The sequence below is a fragment of the Typopeltis vanoorti genome, chromosome 24, assembly GCF_054136105.1.
Source record: "Typopeltis vanoorti isolate ZY-2024b chromosome 24, IOZ_Tvanoo_1.0, whole genome shotgun sequence".
NCBI lineage: Eukaryota > Metazoa > Arthropoda > Arachnida > Uropygi > Thelyphonidae > Typopeltis > Typopeltis vanoorti.
Window position 1 is genome coordinate 1,163,426 of NC_143572.1, and position 25,934 is coordinate 1,189,359.

General features: G+C 36.0%; 1 protein-coding gene and 1 non-coding gene across 2 annotated transcripts in view; one reads left to right on the plus strand and one right to left on the minus strand.

Moving 5' to 3' along the window:
* The window catches only part of LOC150092881 (ATP-binding cassette sub-family C member 5-like), a 708,254-nt gene that overhangs the window by 441,802 nt on the left and 240,518 nt on the right, over positions 1–25,934 (plus strand). The window contains exons 18-19 of the mRNA XM_090414097.1: positions 4,349–4,546; positions 24,975–25,104. Coding sequence (XP_090270223.1) covers positions 4,349–4,546; positions 24,975–25,104 — 328 coding nt within the window. The remainder of the gene's footprint in view (positions 1–4,348; positions 4,547–24,974; positions 25,105–25,934) is intronic.
* On the minus strand, positions 14,708–14,814 carry LOC150092883 (U6 spliceosomal RNA). Its single transcript, XR_016550476.1, has one exon. It is a non-coding gene; the product is annotated as a U6 spliceosomal RNA (small nuclear RNA).

The window sequence follows — 25,934 nt, forward strand, 5'->3', positions numbered from 1 at the left end:
ACAAATTTTTAGTATTTTATAATAATAAATCCAGCCTGGTTGGCCAAGTGGTTAGTTTATCTGCTCTTCGGCCAAAAGGCTGCAGTTTCAAATCTGCATTGGGCATCGCTGTTTGTGACTGTCTGTGAAAATACTAGTGGTGGTGGTTGCCATAAATGCCGTTGGTGTTGTTATGGTTCATTGTAGTTGGTGGATTGAGTGGTGGAGACAGAGTTGTAGTGTGGATGCCCTCCCTTGATGAGTCTTTGGACTCCCTGTAGATGTCATGTAATAATAGTAATAATAATATTATTATTATGATACAGAAGAAATATACTGATGCATGTTACACAGTCATCTTCATTTTAGACTGAAAAATAATAATAATCTTTTAATCAGATATCATGCCCATGTCACAACGTGTATTTCATTTTGTATTTATGATTAGATGCAGAAAATGGACTGGTTCCTTTCTTGCTCTCTTTCAAGTGATGTTACATAAGGTTTCCAAACTTTAAAAGAGGTTTTAGCCATTTTGGTTCGATAATAGAATGGACTTTGGTAACCCTAGTGGATACATTGAAATGTCTCTTTTGAAAGATAGCTATAGAGAATTCTGGTCTTTTTTTTTGCCTGATTTGATATGCATCTGTTGCAGTTCTTAAGTTGCATAATTTCATGTTGGATATTGCTACTGATATAATCCTGGTTCCATTTTTAATAGATGGATCTTCCAACCTAATCAAAGTAAGATAAATTACATTATCCCTGTATTTGTTAAACAATGGACAGAGTTTGTACTCTTTAATAAACACCACTAAGGAGAGATATTTATTAAAGCTAATAAGAGAGCACAAAACTTTGTGACCACTTTTTATGTTAGACAAATTATATTTAGATAATGCTTTGATTGTTTAAGCTGATCTGCCTTTAAAGTATAGGATGGCACCTGAGTCCACTTTGGATAATGCTTTGTTATTTTATCTGAAATACCTTTAAGATCAGAGGTAATGACTGATGAAAATTTTGGGATACCAGTACCTGGTTTGTGGATAGGATAATGGTTGATGGTGTTGAAGAGAGAAATGTATTATGTTTTTTTGTTCCACAGAAAAGTCACCTTTTATGGATTAAATAGCTAATGTCGTTCTTCATAATAAATTATTATTAATATCTGACCTCCATGGAGTCAAAGGACTCACTGTAGGAGGTTTATACTCTCTCTCTCATGCAAAAAGATTATCAAACCATGCCTTAAACCCATTCACAGTTTTTGCACTCACCATACTTTCATTTCACTAACCAATCATTCTCCATGCAAAAACCTGCTTCTCACCTACTGCTCATACCCTCTTTATATAGCTTCCAAGGATGGCCTCTAGTTCAATTATTATTATTATTATTATTATTACGTGACACATCCAGGGAGTCCAAAAGCCTCATTGAGAGAAGGCACCTGCTCTACATCTATCTCTATCACCATCTACACCAATGCTATCTATCACCCACCACCACTACTGGTATTTTTGCAGACAATCACAAACATACATGTCCATTGCAGGATTCAACCAATAGCCATTTGTCTAGAGAGCAGATACGCTAACTACTTGCTTGCTCATTCCATGGAAAACTACTTGCAACACCACTGTTCACAAAAACTCCATTTAACTCCCTGGTAGTGTGCTAGCAGTAGTAGTGTGACAGATAGTATATTTTATCTTCCTATATATGGTTGAGTTAGATGGTGAAGGAAAAGGTGTTTGATAGGTTTTTATTTGATCAAAGTGTAGACAGATTTCCCTACAGATCAAGTGGCACAGAAACACCGACTGCTGTGCGAAGACTTTAAAATAAGATCGAAGATAAGAACTTCTGGTTGCCATGGGATGAAGACAATTAAGTGGTTTCGCTTAAAAGAGGAGAGTGTGAGGAATCGTTTTAGGGAGAGAGTGTTAGAGAGGATTTCGGATGAACCTGAAAGTGTACAAGATTGTGGAAACATAATTCAAAAGTAATCCTGAGCTGTGCAATCGAGGTGCTTGGTGAGATATCTGAAAAGATTAGAGAGAAGAAGGAGAGTTGGTGGTGGAATAATAATGTACAAGTGGCAGTGAGAGCTAAGAGGAAGGCAAAGCAGAAGTGGGATGAGTCAAGAGTGAAAGAGGACAGAGAGAGAAAGCAAGAAGCCAAGAGAGCTGTGGCACAGGCGAAGTCCATGGCATATCAAGATCTGTATGATCAATTAGAAACAAAGGAAGGACAGAGAAAAATTTACCAACTAGCGAAATGTAGAAATAAAGCAGCAAAGGACATCATACATGTGAGGCAGGTCAAAGACGCTGAAGGAAGAGTATTATGGAGGGATGTGGACATAAGAAACAGATGAAGAATATACTTTGAGGGACTTTTGAATGAGGAAAATGCAAGAACTCACAGAGAAGATGGGCAGCCTTCTGAGGGGATGGTGCAGAACATCAGTAGAGTGGAAGTGATGAGGCCGTGAAGAGGATGAGGAATGGAAAATCGGTGGGCCCCGACAGGATTCCAGTGGAGGCATGGAAGGCACTGGGAGAAGAGGGAATTGACCTTCTGTGGGACCTGTTCATGAACGTTTGCCATCAGGAAAATATACCCGAGGAATGGAGGGAGAGTACTCTTGTCCCCGTCTACAAGAGTAAAGGGTTGCACAAGACTGTAAAAATTACAGAGGAATAAAGTTGATGTCCCACACAATGAAAATCCTAGAAAGGGTTTTTGATGGAAGATTGAGGAAGGAGGTGGAGATTGCAAAGAAACAATTTGGATTCATACCTGGTAGATCAACAACAGATGCTATCTTTGGGTTATGGTAGATGATGGAAAAGTTTCGAGAGAAACAACGGGAGCTACATCTGGCATTTATTGATCTGGGGAAAGCATACGATAGAGTGCCAAGGCAAGAAGTCTGGAGGTATCTGAGGGAAAAGCAGGTTCCGGAGAAATATGTCAGGTTGGTGCGGAAGATGCACAGAAATGTGAAGACAAGAGTTCGGACCTGTGTGTGACAGACAGAAAGTTTTCAAGTAACAGTTGGCTTGCATCAAGGGTCAGCATTAAGTCTGTTTCTGTTTAACATTGTGATGGAGGTGGTAACGGAGGAGGTGAGAGAAGATGCATGCACCTTGGACAATGTTGTATGCAGATGACATCTTGCTGTGTGCAGATTCAAGAGAAGAAGCAGGAACTAAACTGGAAAGATGGAGAAAAGTACTGAAAGAGGGGTATGAGACTGAGCAGAAGTAAGACAGAGTATATGTGTCGCACAGTGGGCAGCAGCCAGGAGACAGATCTGGAGCTGCAAGGAAATGTCATGAGGAAGGTGAGGGACTTTAGATACTTAGGTTCAACAGTGGAAGCAGATGGAGGAGCAGAGAAGGAAGTGGGATGCAGGATACAAGCAGGTTGGAGGAACTGGAGGGAGATGGCTGGCATATTATGCGATAAGAGGGTGCCGATCAATCTGAAAGGCAAAATCTATAGGACAGTAGTGAGGCCAGCTATGACGTATGCTATAGAAACTTTGGTCCTGAGGAAAAATAACATCAGCAGGATGGAAGTAACAGAGATGAGAATGCTTAGGTGGATGTGCGGTGTGACCAGAAAGGATCATCTGAGAAATGACTATGTGAGAGGAACAGTTAAAGTTACGAACTTAGGAGCGAAGATACAGGAGGCAAGGTTGAGATGGTTTGGTCATGTGATGAGGAGGGAGGACGAATATGTGGGAAGAAGGGTCATGCAGATGGATGTGCAAGGAAGGAGGAAGCGTGGGCGGCCAAAGAAGAGATGGAAGGAGCTGGTAGAAGAGGACTTGAGGATGAAGAACTTGGATATGGTGACAGCCCAAGATAGGAGGATGTGGAGGAAACTCATCATCAACAGTGACCCCACTTAAGTGGGAGAAGCTGCAGAAGAAGAAGTAGTAGACAGATTTCCCTACAAATAAGAGAGTAAACAACTATATTTTCCTAATGATCAAAATTAGGCCAATTCATTTAAAATATTTTCATTAAAAAAAAAAAATAATCCTCCTGAAAACTCTGATGTTTGCAGTTCTCTGGTCATTTTGTATGTTCCAAAAAATAGATAAACCAGCCAAAAAATACCTGCTATTAACAGTATTATATACTGCAAACATGTTCTTATTTGCCTCTGTAATTTCACTTGTGAAGTGTGAATAATAAAGTGTGATGGGAACATTCGGAGGAAAGTATTTAAATTAAGTGATGAATTCTTTCATATTTATTAATTTCAATCCTTTTCATAGACTGCTAATTTTTTTCAGTGTACTAATATTTTGAATCCAAAATATCAAATTTGTTTTTGCTAGGATGAAGATGTTGAAAATGAGACCATTATCATCAGCGATAATTCCACAGTCATTAATAATACAGAACAGTTGGAAATATTTTTAGAAGAAAAGAATCAGACTCTTTCTTTGCAAATGTGGGAATACCAATTAATATATGGAATGACAATTCCTATTATATTTTTCTTTGGTATTATCAAAGGTTTTTCTTTCTCAAAGGTAATTTTATCTTATTTTAATAGAAAGAAAGCAAATTACTTATGTACAGATTATGAATGAATTTTAAAGAAGTACATATTTGTTTTTTATTAAAATTTAAATGTTGCAGTGCATAATTACCTGACTTTTTTTAAATAATTTTAAAATTCTGTAAATGAATTCTATTTATCTGCAATAAGTGTAGTTTAATCCTTTATCTAAGTGTGAGCAAACAAAGTTTGCGGCTGAAAGTATCTTCAGGACTGGGGTAAGGTAGTACAACACCGGGCAACTCATTGCAAAGGTGGAGAAAGATCTCATCACTCCTATCTCAGTATCTCCCATAATGCAAAGCACATCTCATTGCAGATATGTGTAATGCAATGCATTAAGGCAAGGGCCACTACCCATACCAGTTTTCGACCTTTATTGAGGCCTCACCAGTGAGAGCCTTAATGCATTGCATTACACATATCCGCAGTGAGATGTGCTTTGCATTATGGGAGATACTGAGATAGGAGTGATGAGATCTTTCTCCACCTTTGCAATGAGTTGCCCGGTGTTGTACTACCTTACCCCAGTCCTGAAGATACTTTCAGGCGCAAACTTTGTTTGCTCACACTTGGATAAAGGATTAAACGAAACTTATTATAGTCTAACCAAGTGAAAAATAAACTCTCAACATCTTTCTCTGAATCCAGAGTAATTTAATAATAAGGTTGAACACCCTTTGGCAACTCCTATAGGTTGGAATGACCTCTCGTTGCTTCTGCCTTGGTGTCTCCACTACTGGGCCTGGCTCCCACTGACGAGACCTCAATAAAGGGCAAAACCAGTATGGGTAGTGGCCCTTGCCTTAATGCATAGCATTAAACATATCCGCAAGGAGATGTGCTTTAAATTATGGGGGATACTGAGATAGGAGTGATGAGAACTTTCTCCACCTTTACAATGAGTTGCCCGGTGTTGTACTACCATACCCCAGTCCTAAAGATACTTTCAGGCATAAACTTTGTTTGCTCACACTTGGATAAAGGATTAAACTAAACTTATAGTCTAACCAAGTGAAAAATAAACTCTGTATTTATCTACAGTTATACACATTGGACAAATGGTGATATTCACCTAAATATCCTGAAATTTTTAAAATCATTATTTTTACTTCTTCTGGTTCCCATCTGCCATATGGCCGTGGGAGGGTAGCTATATGCTACCATTCTAGGGAGAGATGATTATGAGCAAGGTGGTTTCCCGTTGCCTTCCTTGCCGTAAGTATTTATGACTGTAACCTGTGTGTTCACGGGGCCGGTTTGCCTGCTTGCGGGATGAAAAACCTCAGATAAACTGGCGGAAAAAACCCTGCGGCCCACGCCCAAGACTGGCTAACTTGGCTATGGCTGAGGAAGATCCTTAAGCTCCTCACGTCGTGGATGGGAATCGAACCTAGGACACTCCTTCCCCAGGCATATGGTTGCAAAGCGCAAAGCCACTAGGCTAACCGCGCGGATTATTTTTACTATTCAATTTATTTTCATTGAGATCTCTTTTTTTTTTTAATATTGCTTCAGTCCTTGCCATGATATCCTTCTAACACTGTAGTTTTTGCTGAGAATAAAAGAAATGAATTTCTCATTCTGTTGAATAAAATGCAAATGAAATTCTTATTATTAATTTCTTATATGGTGGTATTTACATATACAGACTCTAGTGAATGTCTGAAGCAGATCTCAAAGTACACATCCTCTATTTCAAAAAATTATTATTACAACTGGATTCCAATCAGTAGATTTGTTACAGGAAGTTCACACCAGACGGTTACAATATCTTTCGTATCCGATTTTTTTAACCATTTCTATTTCAACTTATCTCATCTCCTCCTTCCTTTTGCATTTGGCTTAATGATTTGTTGTGGCGAAGTAACCCGGCATCTTAAAAATCTGATACTGCTGATCAAAACATCACTGCTTGGTCCTGCAAGATAAGTTTTATTTTATATAATATTGAAGAAAAACTGGTCACATTTCAGTTAAATTTATTTATTTGTACTAATTGAGATTGAATGCATATAGTTAATGAGGTGGTTAGTAAATTTTGTAGTGAATTTTGTGTTTGTGTAACACAACTTACAGTTAACAAAGGTAAACTGAGAGTAAGAACAAGATCAACCATATGCACATTGTAATACTTGAAGGTGATGAGAACTGTGGATTTTTCAAAGATGTGTTGAGAGATTGAACAAGACAAGTGAGAGAGTGTGGGTCTGCAGAAAGCGGGATAATTTAAGGGCCTATGGTAGAATTAAATGAGAGTCGAGAAGAAGGAGTGAATATTAGATGAAAGGTGAAAGCGTAAGCGATATAAAACTGAGAATGGTATCAGCAAGAATGGTGAACAAGAGAATATTATTATTACTATTTTTGTTATTCCTGCCTCCATGGAGTCAAAAGACTCATCGCGGGAGATGCTTCCTAGGAAACACAAAGATTCCTCTTCATAGACTTTCGAGTCCCTCCTAGGAAACACAAAGTCTATCATTATCATACCACTCCTTAAACATTGACCATTCTCGCTCTCACCACTCTATCAACCAGTTCATTCCACGGTTCAAACAATCTCCATGCAAAGAAACCACTCCTTGCCCTCTTGCTCACAGCTTCCTTTTGTAACTTCCAAGGATGGCCCTTTCTCATCACTCCTTCCCGCTGTTCAACCAAGCGAAAGAATTCCCCAGTGTCAACCCTGTAACCACCTCTCAACAGTTTAAAAGTCTCAATCATATCACCTCTCCTTCTTCTATTCACCAAACTCTGCAGTCCACATTCTCTCAGCCGATCCTCATAACTAACATTGTACAATCCTGAAACCATCTTTGTTATCTGCCTCTGTACCCTTTCCACAGTTAATTTATCCCTTTCAAATCCTGGGACCAAATTTGAGAACAATAGTCTAAGTGTGGTCTGATCAGGGTCTTATACAACAGAATGATAACTCTTTTATCTCTGCAGGTCAGCATCCTTCTCAGTATTGCAGCAATCCTCTGGGATACCTTCACCACCTACGCAATATGTCCCCTGAATTTAAGGTTTCTATCAATCAACAACCTCAGATCTCTTGTCTCCCCTACTTCCTCCAGTACAACTCCTCCAATAGCATATGAAGTGTCCCAAACCTCAAGACCTCACATTTTGCTGCATTAAACTGACACTGACATTAATTTACCCATCTGTCTAGCTTATTCAAATCCTCTTGCTGGGCTACCACATCTGCTCTATTACTAATAACCCTTCCCAGCTTCATATTGTTGGATTCTGAATGAAGAGAAATTTAAATTATTAATACTCTCCTCAGAATCCAACATAATCCACCATGGCAAAGGCTACATTTTTAAATATTATTTAATGTAAATCACTTGTTTATAATTTAATATTCATATAACTACCTTAATTTTGTCTAATATTTAATTATTTAATCAAGATATATGTATTAATAATGAAAAGACGGTATTAAATATTATTAAGCTATTTTAATTATTACTATGTTAATATTGTAAGAACTTGTATTTGATAATTTAACTGCGCATTATTCGAAATGTAAATATTCTCTATTTATTCCTGTTTGTAAAGTTTAACGTTATGTAATAGCTCAATTTTATTATATTTTGTTTTGTTGTCATGGAAACGTATGTAAGTGAGCGAGCACGTTTTGGAACACCACGTGAGGTTTATTGAAAAGAGTTTTAGAAAGAAATCACGAGAAGAATTTAGGCAGGAAGAATGGATATAAAAAGCGAGGAACACTGGAAAAGGGAGAGCAATAGAGATTTATAAGAGAGAGATTGGCATTAGGTTGGAATAGGATCATTCGGCATTCGGGAATCACAGTGCGATAATAGCGAGTCAGCAAGTCACTCAAGCAGCTAATAAAGTCTACTAGTCGAGAGGCAGTTAGCTAATAAATTGTAGAATAACAATTATAGCTTACGAAATCAATATTAGATTACTTCATATTAAATGAAAAGACATCAAAATTTTCACTAGATGTTAGGGTTCACAGAGGATATGAAATAAGCAGTGACCACTTCCTTGTTAAAATAAAATTAAGATTACCACCTAAATGGCTACAAGTAACAAGAACAGAAAGAAAAATTGAAACATTTGTGTATAAAACTAGACTATTGAATGACATAAATGTACAATGGCTATATGAACAAAGAATTAACCAGTATCGAGATAAAATAAAACAAAATGAAGAAATAGAAATAGAATGGCTTAATATAAAAACGATACTAAATGCAGCAGCAAATGAAAGCTTAGGAAAGACCAAAAAATTCAATAAAAGAAAAAAACTGAAGATCTGGGATGATACAATCAACGAAATAATCAAAAAGAAAAAAGAAGCCTATCACAAATGGTTAAGCAGTAAAAGATTAGAAGATGAAATAGAATATAAAAGAATAAGAGCTATAGCTAAAAGAGAAGTCAGAAAAAGACATAGAGAATCATGGAATAAATTTGTTTCTAATTTAGAACATGATTTATATAAAATAAGACCCAATGTATATAAGATTTTGAAACACCTAAATGCAGATACCAAAGAAAACATAAAATTAAACACTGAATTGAAATTAGAAGAATGTCTAAATTACTACACAGAACTGTGGACAGACAAATATTTTAAAAAAGACAACTGGCAAACAATTAACGAAAATGAAAAGGAAATAACTGAAGAAGAATTAGAAATCAGCCTGAAAGAAACAAGAAACGGAAAATCACCTGGAGAAGATAAGCTAGGTTCAGAACTATATAAATACGCAGGAACAAGATTCAAAGGAAGACTCTTATTATTTTTAAATAAAATTTACTCAACTAGTATCCCCCCAATAGAATGGAAAAAAGCAATTGTGATTCCTATCTTTAAGAAAGGTAATAGAGATGACCCTAAAAACTATAGAGGTATCAGTATACTAAATTCATGGTACAAAATATACAGCAGAATCTTAAATAACAAACTAATGAAATATTCCGAAAACTTTATTCTAGAGGTACAAAATGGATTTAGAAAAGGATGATCATGTATAGACCCAGCCTTCTGCCTAAAATTAATAATAGAGAAAAGAAGAGAATATAATTTAGAAACACATATTGCATTTATTGACTTTGAAAAAGCATTTGACAAAGTTAAAAGAAACATATTATTTAACATATTAAAAGAAAGACAAATACCAAATAATATCCTAAAAGCTGCCACAAGTATATATGAAAATAATCAAATACAAATAAGATTAAATCATGAGCTATCATATACAAGAGAGATAAACTAAGGGGTCCGACAGGGATGTCCCCTCTCAGCAACTCTTTTTAATATCTACTTAAATGAAATAATAATAAAGTGGAGTAAAAATTTACATCAAGGAATTAAACTTTCACCTACAGTTAACTTAAACACTCTCCTCTTTGCAGATGACCAAATAATAATTACAAATTCTGAAGATAACTTACAGAAAGCTATTTTAAATCTAAATGAGATATCCAAAGATTATGGTATGATAATATCAATGGAAAAATCAAAAACTATGGCCTTTAAAGGACAAGATCCAGCAAGAACTAAAACAGTATTAGATAGCAAGATCTTAGAACAGGTGAATTCATTTAACTACCTAGGATCACTTATGAAAATGAAAAAGATATAAACATAAAAATTGCAAAATATTTAAAAATAACAGGAGTAATGAACTCTATATTTAAACCAAGCCTAGTTCAAAAACAAACCAGGCTAAAAGTATAAAATACATTAGCCCTACCGGTCTTAATGTATGGAAGCGAAATCTGGACAATAAAACAAAAAGACAAACAAAGATTAACAACAGCAGAAATAAAGTTTATGAGAAAAACTGCAACGTATACCCTATTTGATCACAAAAGAAACGAAGATATTATGAAAGAATTAAACCAAGAACCAGTAATTGAAAAAATTAAAAAATATAAACATAAACAGATGGAACACGTTCAAAGAATGAAAACAGAAAGATTACCAAAACAAGCCTTAAAGTACAAGCCATTAGGAAAAAGAAAACCAGGACGTCCTCTTAAACGATTCAACGATGACTTCTAAGGCCGGAACAGGCCATACTAGGCCTAAATCCTTGATACGTATGATGATGATGAGCTACGGAAGACATCTGAGTGACTACTAAATAGACTAACGATATTTGAGTTGAGATTCAATTTCAGGGCCGACCTTTCAAGGACATACAGAACCTTGAAGCAAAGCACAGAGTTATTAGCGATTAGTAGAGGCTGTAAAGTTGAAATTTACCGTTAAGTGTGCTCAGAAATATATTGCCTAAAGAATTAAATGAATGCAGGAAGAATGAACAGCTGTGCATATAAAACCTCAAGTTAAGGAATTATTGTGTATTGCCTTATTTCATGAGTGATCAGTAGTACTTTATGCAACAACATTTGTTTATGTGTATTGTGACCGATGATTAATTCAGTTATTGCTTAGAAGAATTTATTTAATGAGTGCTATTTACTGTTTAAAGTGTTTACTGTTGTAAAAAGTGTATATGTATAAGTAGATGAAGATAGAAGATTATCAGTAAGATTATTCCAACCATTAATATTCCTATACAAAGCAGTGTGTGAGTTTCATCCTAGAATTTCCTTATACTAACAATAACTATTGAAGAAATTAGCTAAAGTGTAAGATTAAAAGTGTTTGTTTGTAAAGTGGTGTTACTGCGATTTTATTGTATTTGGAACTTAAGGAACTGTGAGAAAACTGTATTATAGAGATAACAGATTTACCATTGTATGAGTTTTATGATTATACTTATCAGAGAAGCTTAAAATGTTTGTGATATCTTAATTACTGATTTGAATTTAAGTGTAAAACTTGTGATTCTAAATTAAATGTTTGTTTTTGTTTATCTAAAGTTGTATTTTGTCTTAATTTCTTTTACTGCACCATTCATAAAATATTCAAACCAAAGTGGGTAAATTAAATAAGTCAAATATACTCGGCCAGTATATATTTTAAGGAGAAATAGTTGAAGGTTGATTTTTCTTCAATTCTTGAACTAATTCAGATATAGAGTGGCGCAGTCTTTAAATATAAATTTTCTCTATATTTGAATTAGAAATCAACTAGCAACTATTTTTTTGGTTAAGAACATCGCAGTGACCAACATGTTGGATCCAAGGTACAGATTAAGAAGAAGTAGGATCCAACAATATCATCTGCAATCCACTGACAAAGTCATTGATATAAAGGTTAAACAATATAGGTCCCAGTACTGAGCCCTGTGGGACCCCACATGTAACCTTCTGCCTCCTTGAAACTGCCCCACTATACACATCTCTCTGATACCTATCAGACAGCCAATCCTAAATGCAGTTGACCAACGTGACATCCAAACCCAGGTGCTGCAACTTAAATATCAGCTTAACATGTGGCATCCTGTTGAATGCCTTTGCTAAATCCAAGAAAATGGCAGTATATGCCTTTCTCTCATATACTGCTCTTGTAACTTTATTATAAAAGGCTAGCATATTACTAAAACAAGAGTGCCCCTTAACAAATCCATGTTAACTCTCACAAATAACATTACCCTCATCTGCCCAATGCTGTATACGATCCCTCACTAATTTCTCCAAAATCTTAACAACCATTGATGACACAGAAACTGGCATATAATTAGACACTTCCAGTCTGCTACCACCCTTATGCAATGGCACCATCTTACCTTTTTACCATTCCCTGGGTAACTTTCCCATAACCAGACTTTCATTGAAAAGTCAGGTTAAATGCACTCTCAGTTCCCTAGCACATTCTCTCAAAACTCATGGTGAAATACCATCCAGTCCCAAAGCTTTACTGACATCCAGAGTACTCAATATCTGAAACACACTCTCCTCCTGTATCTCTAACCTGCTCTATCCCTCTGGTATTAAAATTTACTCCTCCAGGATGAAATACTCCAATAAAGTGTTCATTGAACAATTCCACTATGTCCTCTGCATCAGTCACTCTATTCCCATTTCTATTCTACAGTGTCATTCTTCCACAATCATTTCTCCCAATGGCCACATAGCTAAAAAATTCCCTTGGATTTTCTTTGGATCTTTGGGCCAGTCTCTTCTCATATTCCATTTTAGTCTTCCTTACTATACTAGTCACTCTTCTGGCCTGTGTCTTATACTCTTCATGCATCTTCTCTTCACCTGTCTCCTTATATCTCTTCCATAGCCTCTTTTTTGCATGCAGTTCCTGTTTAATATTGTTTGTTATCCACTTTTCACCAAATTGTGTCCTCTTCTTCACTCATGGAATATAGCTTATTATTTCTGCCACCAAATATTCCTTCACAATTTCCCATGCACTGATATCTCGGCCCTCCAATTCTACCCTCCATGGAACTGCCCCAAGTTGACTTCTAAGACTATTATAATCACCTGGCTTATAATTCCACGTACATTCCCATCTCTTTCTTTGTTACTCCTGCCTGTCTATTCATCTTCCAAGTCAAAACCACATGGTCACTCTCTCCAACTGGTGGGAGAGATGTCATTTTAGTTATTATCAACTCTTCTGATGCTATGACCAAATCGAAAATACTTGAATCTCTTGTTCTCTCTATTACATGTTGCCTAAGACATTTGATCCTCAATAATTCTAGCAATTCCATTCCCTTATTGCTACATGCAACTTTCTGTCCCCAATTTATTCTGCTGTAGTTAAAATCTCCCATAACAATCATTCTTCTTGCACTTGCCAATCTCAACTGTCTAAACATCTCCTGGTCCCCATCCTCTTTGCTCCTTGGTTTGTAGCAACACCCCACTAAATATCCAGTCTTGCCCACCTCTACCTCACACCATATGCTTTCAAGTCATTAGTGTCACTGCTTTCCAAAGCCTCCCACTCGTATAGGATATAAGTTATACTTTCTTTTAGGCTTACATGGTGATCCAAATACATTTTGGAAAATTATGGAGACGACTACCGTGTTTCAGTAAAACTTTAGTTTAATATAAACTAAAATCCACTTTCGATGTTTCGACCTTTATATCAAGGTCATCTTCTGGAGCATATGCACTATATACAGAAAACAAGCTACTCTACAATCTACATGGTTTGTTAAAGTTACTGACCAACCGTTACAACAATTATTGGCCTGACCTCTGGCTAAAAAAAAAAGAAAGAAATTAAAAATAAAAACATACATCAACGCTAGAGTTTTATTTTTAATATTATCTATTGGTTGTAAAATTACATTGGGAGCATCAACAAGTCTATGTGTATATTAACACCATGATCATACATATACATCCCAACCAGTTGGTATGGAATGGTTTCCGATACTGGCTGAAGGAAATACAAGTAGTGGTGGTCGCCTAGAGTCCTGACGTATGCTGGATACTACGTATTAGATGGGCTGAATGTGTGCCATCTAGATTCTTGGAATTTTCATGCTACGATTATTGTTGATATTTGGGTGGTATCAGAATTTCGAAAGCTTTCTTAAATTTTCTTTCATACCACTTTTTTGTATGGTGTAAAGAGTGGGTACTGATTTGCCTTGCATTCATCACTTCCATTTGCCTATCTCATCTTCCATACTTCTCATCTCATTAACTAGACATTCCACCTGCTCTTTCAGCTCATCTATCTCTCTCTGCAAGTCAGCCACTCTTGTTTGCCATTCATGCTCCCAATTGAAACGATCTTTGAAAACTTCACAATCATTCAACCTTTCTACACTCCCCACTCTTGTTTTTTCGTTCATATTTCTCTCGCTATTCTTGCCCTCTGTCATACCACTCATCTCTCTATGTGGTGAATCTTCCACCTCTGACTATATAACTATATAGGTATAACTATAAAAGTATAAGTTAACTATCAGTATAAAACATATTTAAATATACTAAGTATCTAAATAATGAAAACTTATGTTCTCTTCTTCTCATCCATCGCTATGCATCAAATGCCAACCCTGCCTTCACAGTAACCAAAAATACAAGATATAAAGACAACAACTAACTCCAAAAATAACCACTGAAGGACACTTGTATTACAGAAAAACAACTTAGCATGAATCTCGACAGAAGTCACAGATTAAAAAAAGCACTTTTTTCAGCATAGCTCAAATCCCTTGCCACATTCTTCAGCGACTAGCACCAAAATGTTGAACACTTCATGATTTTGCATGTCATCCTTGTGCAGGGGCCATGTTAATTTTCTCTGTATTGTACCAATTTTAGTATATGTACTGCCAAAGCAAGTACAAAAATGCCTGTCAGTGGGACTACAAAAAATACAAAAGAATATAGGTGCCGAGAATATCGTTCTAAAATGAAAGAGACTGAAAAAGTAAAATCAGGCATTATTGTAGGAACAGAAGACAGTATAATTGATGGACTAAAAGTGAGAATGATTGCAAGAATGGAAGAGATCATAACTGATGGACTAAAAGTAGAATGATTGAAAGAATGGAAGCAAGCTTGACTGATTGCACAAAAACAGGACTAATTGCTAATATCCTAACTGCCATAAAATGCTAATTATTATTATTATTTGACACCTCCAGGGAGTCCAAAGACTAATCGATGAAGTGCACCTGCTCTACAACTCTGTCTCCGCCACTCATTCCATCAATCAACTGACCGTAACTACACCAATGCCATCAATCAACTGACCGTAACTACACCAATGCCATCTTCCACCGACCATCACTACTTGTATTTCCAGAGACAATCACAAACATCCATGCTCACGGCAGAATTTGAACCCTCAGCCTTTTGGCTGGAGAGTGGATACACTAACTACTCAGCCAGCCAGGCAAACTTATCATGTGGTAATCTATCAAACGCTTTTGCAAAGTCCGAGAATATCACTGTATGTGATTGTCCGTTATCTAACATACCTGTTACCCTAGCACAAAATGCAAGTGAATTGTTAAAACAGACCTATCTTTTACAAATCCATGCTGACCATCGTAAAGAATGTTGTGTGTCCATGAACCCCATCCTGTATTCTATTCTAAAAAAATTTCTCCAGCACCTTGATCACAGCTGCAGTTATACAGACTAGTCTATAATTGGAAACTTCTATCCTAGAACCATGCTTGTGGAGTGATACTGTTTTGCCTTCTTTCTACTCCTTAGTAACCCTACACACTTCAAGACTTTCATTAAATAACCAGGTCAAGGGCATAACCAACTGTGGTCCACATTCCTTAAGAATGCATGGACAACAATCTTATGGTAATATTTGAAAGATGGTAAGAAGGTTGAGAATCTTAAATCTGATTATATTATCAGAGGACATGATTATGAATAAAGTGTCTAATCTTTGAGATTTGATGAGAGTGACTATTATTATTATTATGTTACACCTCCAGGGAGTCCAAGGACTCATCGAAGAAGAGTGTGGCAACAACCGAACAGTTGTCCCTTCCAGCTACTAACCGCGATCAAACTAGCTTAACTTTTTGCGAGCCATTAGTAGCAGAGGGACTATGAGGTGATCACCTGAGTTGTAACCAGTCATACAAGAACTTGTGTGTGGAAGGTCTGTATATAGAATTAACAAGGCCCATGATTATGAAAAACTCAGGAGACAACTGGAAGTTACAACATGGAAAGAGGAGTTAAATGGAAAGCAGACAGATGCCTTGTGGGGAACTGATTGAGATATTTTATGGCAGCAATGTCAGATTGTATTACATGATGAAAAGTCTAAAATAAAGGAAGAGCAAAGTGAATGAATGAAGAGGAATTAAGCATGAAATCTAAAAGAAGAAGAAGGCACTTTGAAAACTACACAAATGAATTACTGATGATAATAATCCGTTAGATGAAGAATACAAAAAGCAGGCCATTAAGGTGACTTGGTTGAAATAGACAGTAAAAGAGCATTATTAGGAATAGAAATTAGCCAATCAAGCCAAGAAAAATCTTAGTGAACTCTTTCAATGTCTGGCTAGGACAAAGAATGACTTGGAGGATGATAATGGCAGATTGGTAATTGCTGCAGAGGATATCATTGTTATTCAGTGAGCAGGTTAAGGGAATATTTCCTTTTCATGCATGCAGCATCATGAAAAGATTGAGTGCTAGAAGATATAGTGGAGGAAGGACTGATAGTGAATTAGCATGAGGTACATAACCAATTAAGTAAACTTGATGTTAATAAGGCAGTAGGTTTTGATAATATATTATTATTATTACTGTTAATCCGTCAATGGAGTCGGCATATTCATCATAGGCGATGCATTCAACTGACAACATATTTATCATATCGATTCTTAAAATCCTAAAACACTCCTTGCATTAACAACACATTCTTCATCAAATAAAATTTCAACATCTTTCTCTAAATCCAGAGTAATTTAATAAAAAGGTGGCACACCGTTTGGCAACTCCTATAGGTAGAGATGACCTTGCTAATGCTTCTGCCTGGTATCGCCACTTGGACCTGGCTCCCACTGAAGAGACTTCAATAAAGATCGAAACTAGTCTGAGTAGTAGCCCTTCCCTTGATGCATAACATTATACATATCTGCAAGGAGATGTGTTTTGCATTATGGGAGATACTGAGATAGGAGTGATGTTAGCTTGCTCCACCTTTGTAACGAGTTGCCTAGTGTTGTACTACCTTACCCCAGTCCTGAAGATACTTTCAGGTGCAAACTTTGTTTGCTCACACTTGGATAAAGGATTAAACTAAATTCATTAGTTGGGTCAAAGCTGTATAACTGAGAGGAGACCTCCACATAGCCTTTAAAGGAATGCGGAGAACCGATCAGGGCTTCTGACCTAATGTCCTTCCAATCCTCACCTTCTCGTGGTGCACCCTGTTGGGTATCTACTTGGATACTGAACAAACAAGGATGGGCTGGCATTTTCGGTTTTAGCTGACCAAATTGTATTCTTATTGGTTAAACCAAAATAAAAAATGATGGTACAACATGACAAAATTTCATGCCGTCTGAGGCATTGCCCAGTTAAACAAGGCCCCCATTGTTTTCGCCAGGGAACCAGGGCGAACAGTGAAAAGTCAGCTACCTGAACAAATCTGAAAACACACCCCAAATCAACATCACCAGAGTTACAGATCGGTACTATCAACATAAGAAGCCTAAATAGCAAAGAAATGGAGCTAGCTGAGGAATTAGATAAGTACCAGATAGACATAATAGGGGTGACTGAAACAAAAAAAGACAAAAACTGGTGAGCTCTTTCTGAGTAATAAATACAAAATTTTATATTCAAGTAATGACAATCAAGGAAAAGGAGTAGCCATCATATTCAACACAAAATACGAGGATAATTTTCTTGAATGGCAGTCAGTCTCAAGTAGAGTGATGTGGGCAAATATGAGAATGGGGAACTGGACAATGAGATTTATTTGTGCCTATGGTCCCACAGAAGGTTCTACTAAGGTAGAAGTGGAAGAATTTTTTGATACTTTAGAAAAAGCAACTGATACAATGAAAAGGGAAAAGTTGGTCCTTGTTGAGGATCTAAATAGCAGAGTAGGAAATGATTGTGAGACATACAAAAATATTTTGGAAAAATTTGGAGAAAGAGCAAAGCTAATAATAATGGCAAATATCTGTTGGATTTCTGCTCAGGACATGGACTGGTTATTACTAACACCATGTTCCAACATAAAAATGTGCACAAATTCACATGGAGAGAAGAGGCAAGGAATAAGAAAAGTCTCATTGACTATGTTATTGTTGATAGTGATGTTTTCTCCCTTGTGCAGGACACCAGAGTGTACATAGGATTTGAAATTGGAAGTGATCACTATTTAGTCTTGAGCAGTGGATAAAATTGAATTTCATATTGAAAAGAATAACATGTAAGAAAGTTTTAAAGCGAATAAAAGTTGAGCAGCTCTCAGATGTGAACTGTAGACTAAAATACGCAAAGATTATTGAAGAAAAAATGAAATAATTTGAGAACAGGAATCAAACCTTAGAGATTCAGTGACAAGCCTTGAAGCAAGCCCTGATTGATTCAGCTAGAGAGGCATGTGGTGAAGTTGTCTGCAAGGATAGAAAAATTAGAACTCCATGGTGGACACAGGAAGTTAAAGAGGCAGTGAAGGAAAAGAAGAAAGCATATCAAAAGTTCCTGGCAAATAAGTCAGCTTGTGCTCTTAGAGAATACAGAGACAAATGCAAGAATGCTAAACACTGTGTAAAACTAGCTAAAACAAAAGTCATGGGAGGATTTTGGCAAGAATGTAGAAAATAAATATCAAGAAGTGGCAAAATATTCTAGAAGGTGTTGAAGAAGCTTAGGAATGGAGGAAAGAGTGCTGTAAAAGGAGTTAGAGATGATAAAGGTGACATGAAAATGGAAGAAAAAGATGTCCTTGAAGTATGGAGTAATTACTTTGAAAAACTGCTAAATGAAACAAGCAGTGATAACAGCACAGTGGTAAAAAATACTGACCAGGCATGCAGTCAGGAATATATATCCATACTTGAAGTAGAAAAAGCCATCAAAGGCTTGAAATGTGGAAAGGCAGCAGGAGTAGATGATATTCGACCAGAAATGCTGAAGTATAGCGGTATAAGAGTCTTACAGTGGCTGCACTGCATAATTCAGAATGCCTGGACAGAGGGACGAATTCCCAATGACTGGAGTAGAGCTCTCGTAGTATCTATATATAAAAAGGGAAATAAAACAATGCGAGAATTACAGAGGTATATCCCTATTGAGTGTTCCTGGTAAGATATATACAAGTATACTTGAAAAACAGTTGAGAAGAATTGTAGAAGAAAAGCTTGGTGAAGAACAAGCTGGATTCGGGTCAAATAGAGGCTGTCAGGATGAAATCTTCACTTTACGACAAATTGTGGAGAAATTATGGGAATATAACAAAGATCTGTATTTAAGTTTTGTCGATTTGGAAAAGGCATATGACAAGGTGCCAAGAGAGAAGCTATTCAATACACTACAGTTATATGGTGTCATTGGGACATTATATTAAGCAATACTTAGTCTTTATTTGAGTTGTAAGTCAGGAAGATGGTTTAATGTTAAATCTGGTGTGAGACAAGGATGTACATTATCCCCTCTGTTATTCATTATCTATATGGATCACATTATGAAGGAAAGTGATATCAAAAATGATATCAAAATTGGAGATGTTAATGTCAGCTCTTTGCTTTATGCGGACGATGTTATACTTCTAAATAAATCCGTTACAAGTCTGCAAGATTCTCTGACTAAATTGAATAACTGTTGTAATAGATATAGTATGAAAGTCAGCAATAAAAAGACAAAGACAATGAGAATAGGCAGAATCATTGAAAATGTCAACTGTGTTGTGAATGGAGAACCTGTGGAACAAGTAAAACATTTCAGCTACTTAGGCACGATTTTTAGTGAAGATGGTAAATTCAATATATAAATAGACAACAGAATCAGCAAAGCTGGTGTGGTAGGAAGTCAATTGAATAAATTCATATGGAATAAGAGAGAAATTAGTTGGATCACTAAATTAGTTGTATACAAGACAGTGTTCAAACCAGTTTTAACTTATGGATCTGAGAGCTGGGTCAGAAGTAAAACACTTGACCAAAGACTAGAGTCGGCAGATATGAGAGTCCTGAGAAAGATTAGAGGCATGAACAGATGGCATCAATGACAATATCATATTAAAAACGAGGATATTAGGCAAGAACTAGACATTGTCAGCATCCAGGAATGCATTAGCAGAACTAATCTCAGGTGGTATGGTAGAATGGGTGAAGAAAGATTAGCAAAACAAGTGTTCTCTGCCAGGTTGGCAGCAAAACGACCCAGAGGAAGACCAGTATATAGGTGGATTGATACGGTACAAAGTGCCTTAGACGATAGAAATATAAGATCTGATAATGTTGGAGTCTTGACAAGTAACAGACTGATTTGCAGGAAAATTGTAGATTGGAAGTTAGTAATGATGTAATTTTTTTCATGTAGCACTATCATATCCTGTATATCCCTTGAGGGTACATGGCAGGAATTTAATGATGATGACTAAATTTATTATTAAATACAGAAGGAATTTCCTGAATTAACACATAAAGCTCTAAGATTCATTTTTCCAAGTTCATATCTGTGTGAAGTTGGATTTTCAGCCCTTGTAGATATTAAAACGAAGAAGAGAAACTCCATTATAGATGTTCGAACTGCATCTGAAATTAGAATTAACAACTATTGAGCCAAATTTTGCTGAAATGTTATCCCACCATAAGCATTTGCACTCCTCTCATTAATGATAAATTATTTAAATTAAGTAAAAATTTATAGTATCTTTATAAATTTTGTTCTATTAAAAATAAATCATATTTATTGTTTACAGTATACATCTAAATTCAAATAAAATAGACATTTAAATGAAATATACTTTTTATTTTATTTATTTATTTATTTGTTTATTTATTTGTTTATTTTATTTATTATTTTGATAAGAGGGTACTTGGTAATAATGAAAATTTAAGAAGGTGTGGTACACGGATATCTGAAGTTTGAGAAATACTGATCTATACCATTGCCATCTACTGCCGACCACCACCACTAGTATTTTCACAGATATCACAAACATTCATGCCCACAGTGGGATTCAAACCTGCAACCTTTTGGCTGGAGGCAGATACACTAACCACTCAGCCTGGAACATTTAAGTTGGTAGAAGTTTGTTAACAGATTAATGTAGCAGAAATTTTTCATAGAATGAAACGAAGTAAATGTTGCATGATAGTAATTTTCACATCATCATCATTATAGAATAATGGGACAAGCCTGGAAATTGTATAAGGAGGATGTGAGCAGGAGCATAAGGAGAGCAAGTTCTTTGCAGTGATTGCCTGACGTTGTGGTGAATGCACATACATTTGATGAGCTTAAAACATGGCTTGATAGTCTTTGTGTGTAACAGTGTGTGCCTCCTGTGATGAGTCTTTTGAATCCATGGAAGCCTGGATTAATAATAAGAATAATGACTACAGTAACAATTCTACTTCTGATTGGGGAAAGTAGCTTGCAGCCTTGTTCTGTGAGGTCTCAACATGTGGAATTTTCAGTCAAGAAAGGGTTTATGTAGAACTACAAAGCTGGATATAAATCCAAACATAGATGACATCTTGAGGTGTTGCCATATCATAAGAATATACACAGAAAAAACATATAGTTACGGGAAGTGGTCAGATATTCTTTAAATATTAGACTGCATGATGGTTAGCATGGGTCGCCAGAAATGAATTTTTTGGTTCCATGGAAATATGCATATAATATTAATAATAATAATAATTTCTTGACATTATAGTGGAGGGGTTGTGGCTTATTTCCCATGCTGGCCACATAATGTCTTGGGAGATGCATTTTATAGCTTTCTACCAGCTCATGCTCAGTATCGATGTTGAAAGTTTATTTTTCACTTGGTTAGAATATAATAAATTTAGTTTAATCCTTTATCGAAGTGTGAGCAAACAAAGTTTGCACCTGAAAGTATCTTCAGGACTGGGGTAAGGTGGTGCAACACCAGGACGACTCCTTGCAAAGGTGGAGCAAGATACTAACACTCCTATCTCAGTATCTCCCATAATGCAAAACACATCTCCTTGCGGATATGTCTAATGTTATGCATTAAGGGAAGGGCCACTACCCTGAATAGTTTCGACCTTGCTAATGCTTCTGGCTGGTATCTCCACTTGGGCCTGGCTCCCACTGAAGAGACCTCAATAAAGGTTGAAACTAGTCTGAGTAGTAGCCCTTCCCTTGATGCATAGCATTATACATATCCACAAGGAGATGTGTTTTGCATTATGGGAGATACTGAGATAGGAGTGTTGGTAGCTTGCTCCACCTTTGCAAGTGGAGTTGTACCACCTTACCCCAGTCCTGAAGATACTTTCAGGCGCAAACTTTGTTTGCTCACATTTGGATAAAGGATTAAACTAAATTTATTATAACTTGCTCAGTATCAACTTCGCTATGGCTCATTACAACATCATGTTTCTTGGGGGGGGGGGGGTCCATATGGAGGTGTGATGCTGAGAAGGGCCATACCCAGTGGTGACCTATGAAAATTTTAACAAAGGACTTGCATCATCAAGAAAAAAAAAAAAAAAAGGGCTAACTTAGCCCTTCTAATACTTATATTGTGACTTTGTAGAACTTTTGACAGATATGATAATTCCTGTAAGATATCAATCATTAATGCTAGATCTTTTAAAAATTCCAAATTAAGAAGTCGGTTTTAAAAGCCCTTATATTAATCATTCGATGCAAAATGCGTGCATAAAGCTGGGTAATTTCTCCACACAGCAAGAGCCATTCATAAACTGCAAGCTGCCCATCATGGTCCAAACACACAATCGATCTTTAAAATTTCGACACCAAGGTCTTTTGCAATTGTATTTAATTCTCGTTGATTTTTTAGTAATTGATGATAAAAAGCATATAATTCATCCATAAATATTTCAAAATGATTTATTTATTTTATGTTTTTTTTATCGATGAGCTACGCACTGCCAAATCACAATGTTGGGAAACCTTTGTAGAAGTTTGATTGCAACACCTGATTTGTTTTCTAACATTACAGTAGTTCCATCAGAACAAAATCAATGAGATGATTTTTTACAGTTTAAAATCCATATGAATTTAAAGTAGCAATTATAGTAGCATGTATACATTCCACGGTGGTATTTTCTAGTTCTACAAGATTATTAAACAAGAAGAACAAGGGGCTCGCTAATTTGAGAAAAATTTAACAAAGGGCTCGCACAAGCCCCTTATAGCTCACCACTGGCCATACCCATACTTCCTGGGTATGGCCTCCCAGACTTCACTGAAATATTGGCACTGCCATGTATGTCAGTTCCATCAGGGTTTTTGACCGTGTTGTAGGGTGCTAGCCCACCATGAAAATCCATCCCAGGCTTAACTGTGCTCAACATACTAGAAGCATGACTGATGGCTAGTCAGCCAAGATCCTGGTAGGAGAACACAGTTAATCCCCCCCCCCCCGAGAAAAAAATGTTGTTGTTGTATTTTCTTTCTAATGATATAGTGTTTATATGTCATACGAGGCCAAGGATGTCCTAAAAGAAGACGGAGGGATGAATTGTCAAATTTTGTTGGGAAAACTTGGTCAACCATTGCCAAGAACAGAGAAAGGTGGAAGGAACTGGAGGGAGACCTTCATCCAGCAGTGGACAGAAAATGGCTGAAAAGAAGAAGAATTTTATGTATTTCTGATTGTATTTTTCTAGTATCTTGTGGGATATTTTTTTTTCTGATACATCAATTAACTTTATTTCTTTATGTTGTCTTTCATAATTACTTTTAAGAAGAAGAATTAAATAAAGAGTATTGGCAAGCAGTGGGATATGAAAAATTCACAAATTGACAATTTGCCAATTTTCATATTACCCATTATCACCCATTGATAATCTAGTCTCTTTATCATGTATTGTTCCCTTTCCTCCCATCCCAACCCTAACACACACACACACCTGCTGTCAATCTCATACTCTCTCTACACATATGATCTAGCAGAATCATTTGTAGCTGAATTATTCACTAGCTGGTCAGGAAGCCTCCAGATTTACCATTATCAGATTCATTCTCAGTGTAATTAATAACTTGTTTGAAAAACTACTTTATCACTGTACTCTCAAATGAGGGAGATTTTAGGTCCCTACAGTATATCTAGTGGGTTCTTGATGTGCATCATTTTGCATTACATGTAAGGTAAGTGGAGGGAATAGAAAACCAGAGACCTTGCACTGGAGACAAAATGTGACAATAATCACTCTTTCTCTTTTACTGTGAGTTTAAATTCCACTGTAGGCATTGATGTTGAAAGTTTTTCCACTTGGTTATACTATAAATTAAAGATGCCAAGAAGATATATTCTTGGTTTAAACCTTTATCTAAATGTAAGCAAACAAAGTTTGCACGTGAAGTAACTTCACGACTGGGCAGCTCATATACAGAGGTTATGTGAAGTCATTAGCTTCGATTTACGAGTTGCCCAGTCGTGCAAACTTTGTTTGCTTACAGTTGGATAAAGGATTAAACCAAAAATAATTCAGGACATCTTTAATTTATTGTAGGTATTGATATTTGTGACTATCTATGCATGGTGGATTAATTTCATCACTCATTGAGACTGCAACCATACTACTTGTGAGAGGCCTTTAGATAATATATTTTAAATTATCTGAAAACCTTGTCTAGTACCAAGCTAGGTCTTCGGATTATCTAATCTATAGCTTATTCATGCTAATTTATGGTATATTTTTAAATTTTCATGGGTGGAATTCACATGAAAAAATGTTGTTGTTGTTTTTTTTTTCTTTTTAATGGTATAGTGTTTATATATGATATTTATGGTTTGTGATTCATATTTTCATAATGAGTAATGTGTACATTTCTAGATAATTATCTCATCAGCAAGTCGCCTCCATGATCAGATGTTTCATAAAATCTTGAGATCACCAATGAGTTTTTTTGATACTACTCCTACTGGCCGTATACTAAATAGATTCTCTAAAGACATGGATGAATGTGAGTTAAATAACTTTTAAAAGAATCCTGATGGAAGTATTATAGTTTTATCATTTTAATTAAGACTGAGATAAGAAGGAATGCCGACACATCTTAAGCAGTTTAACTCATTTCTGATTAGCTTTTCTTTTATTATAAAGATGTCTTTATGATGTATATTATACTTGACAAGAAATTATATTCTTGTTTTAATCCTTTACCCAAGTATAAGCAGACAAAGTTTGCATATGAAGCATCTTCATGACTAGTCAAGTGGTATACAGAGGCTGTTGACTTCAGGTCAGTTACATTTGTATCCCATAATTCAAAAACATTATGTGAAGGATCACTAACCCAGATTGGTTTTGGCCTTTATCGAGGTCTCCTCAGTGGGAGCTGGATCAAGAATGATAATGATATCAACATTAAATCAATTCAGAAGTTCATTTTCCGTATACAAGTAGTAAAATAATGCAACACCATACTATTAAATACACTGGATTAGAGACTTTGACTTATTTACTTCTCTGTAATAATAGTGATTTCTGTACATTTTTGGTTGGGCTTGATGTTGATAGTCTTAATCTGGCTGAGACAGCCAGCTTGAATGAACAAGGAATTATATAAATTTCAGCATGATGTACATGGATAAATGAGTTTATTAGAGAATGTTTTGAGGTTCTCTGATTTCATGTGTATTAGAGGAAGTTGGTTGGTTTATGGTTTAGTGCAAGAACAGCAACAGTCATACTGCATCATAGCAAAAGTTACAGCAGTACACAAGGCAAAGTTGTGTACATAAATACATAAATAATCAAAGATAAATTAGTAAATAATATGTATGTACAAAA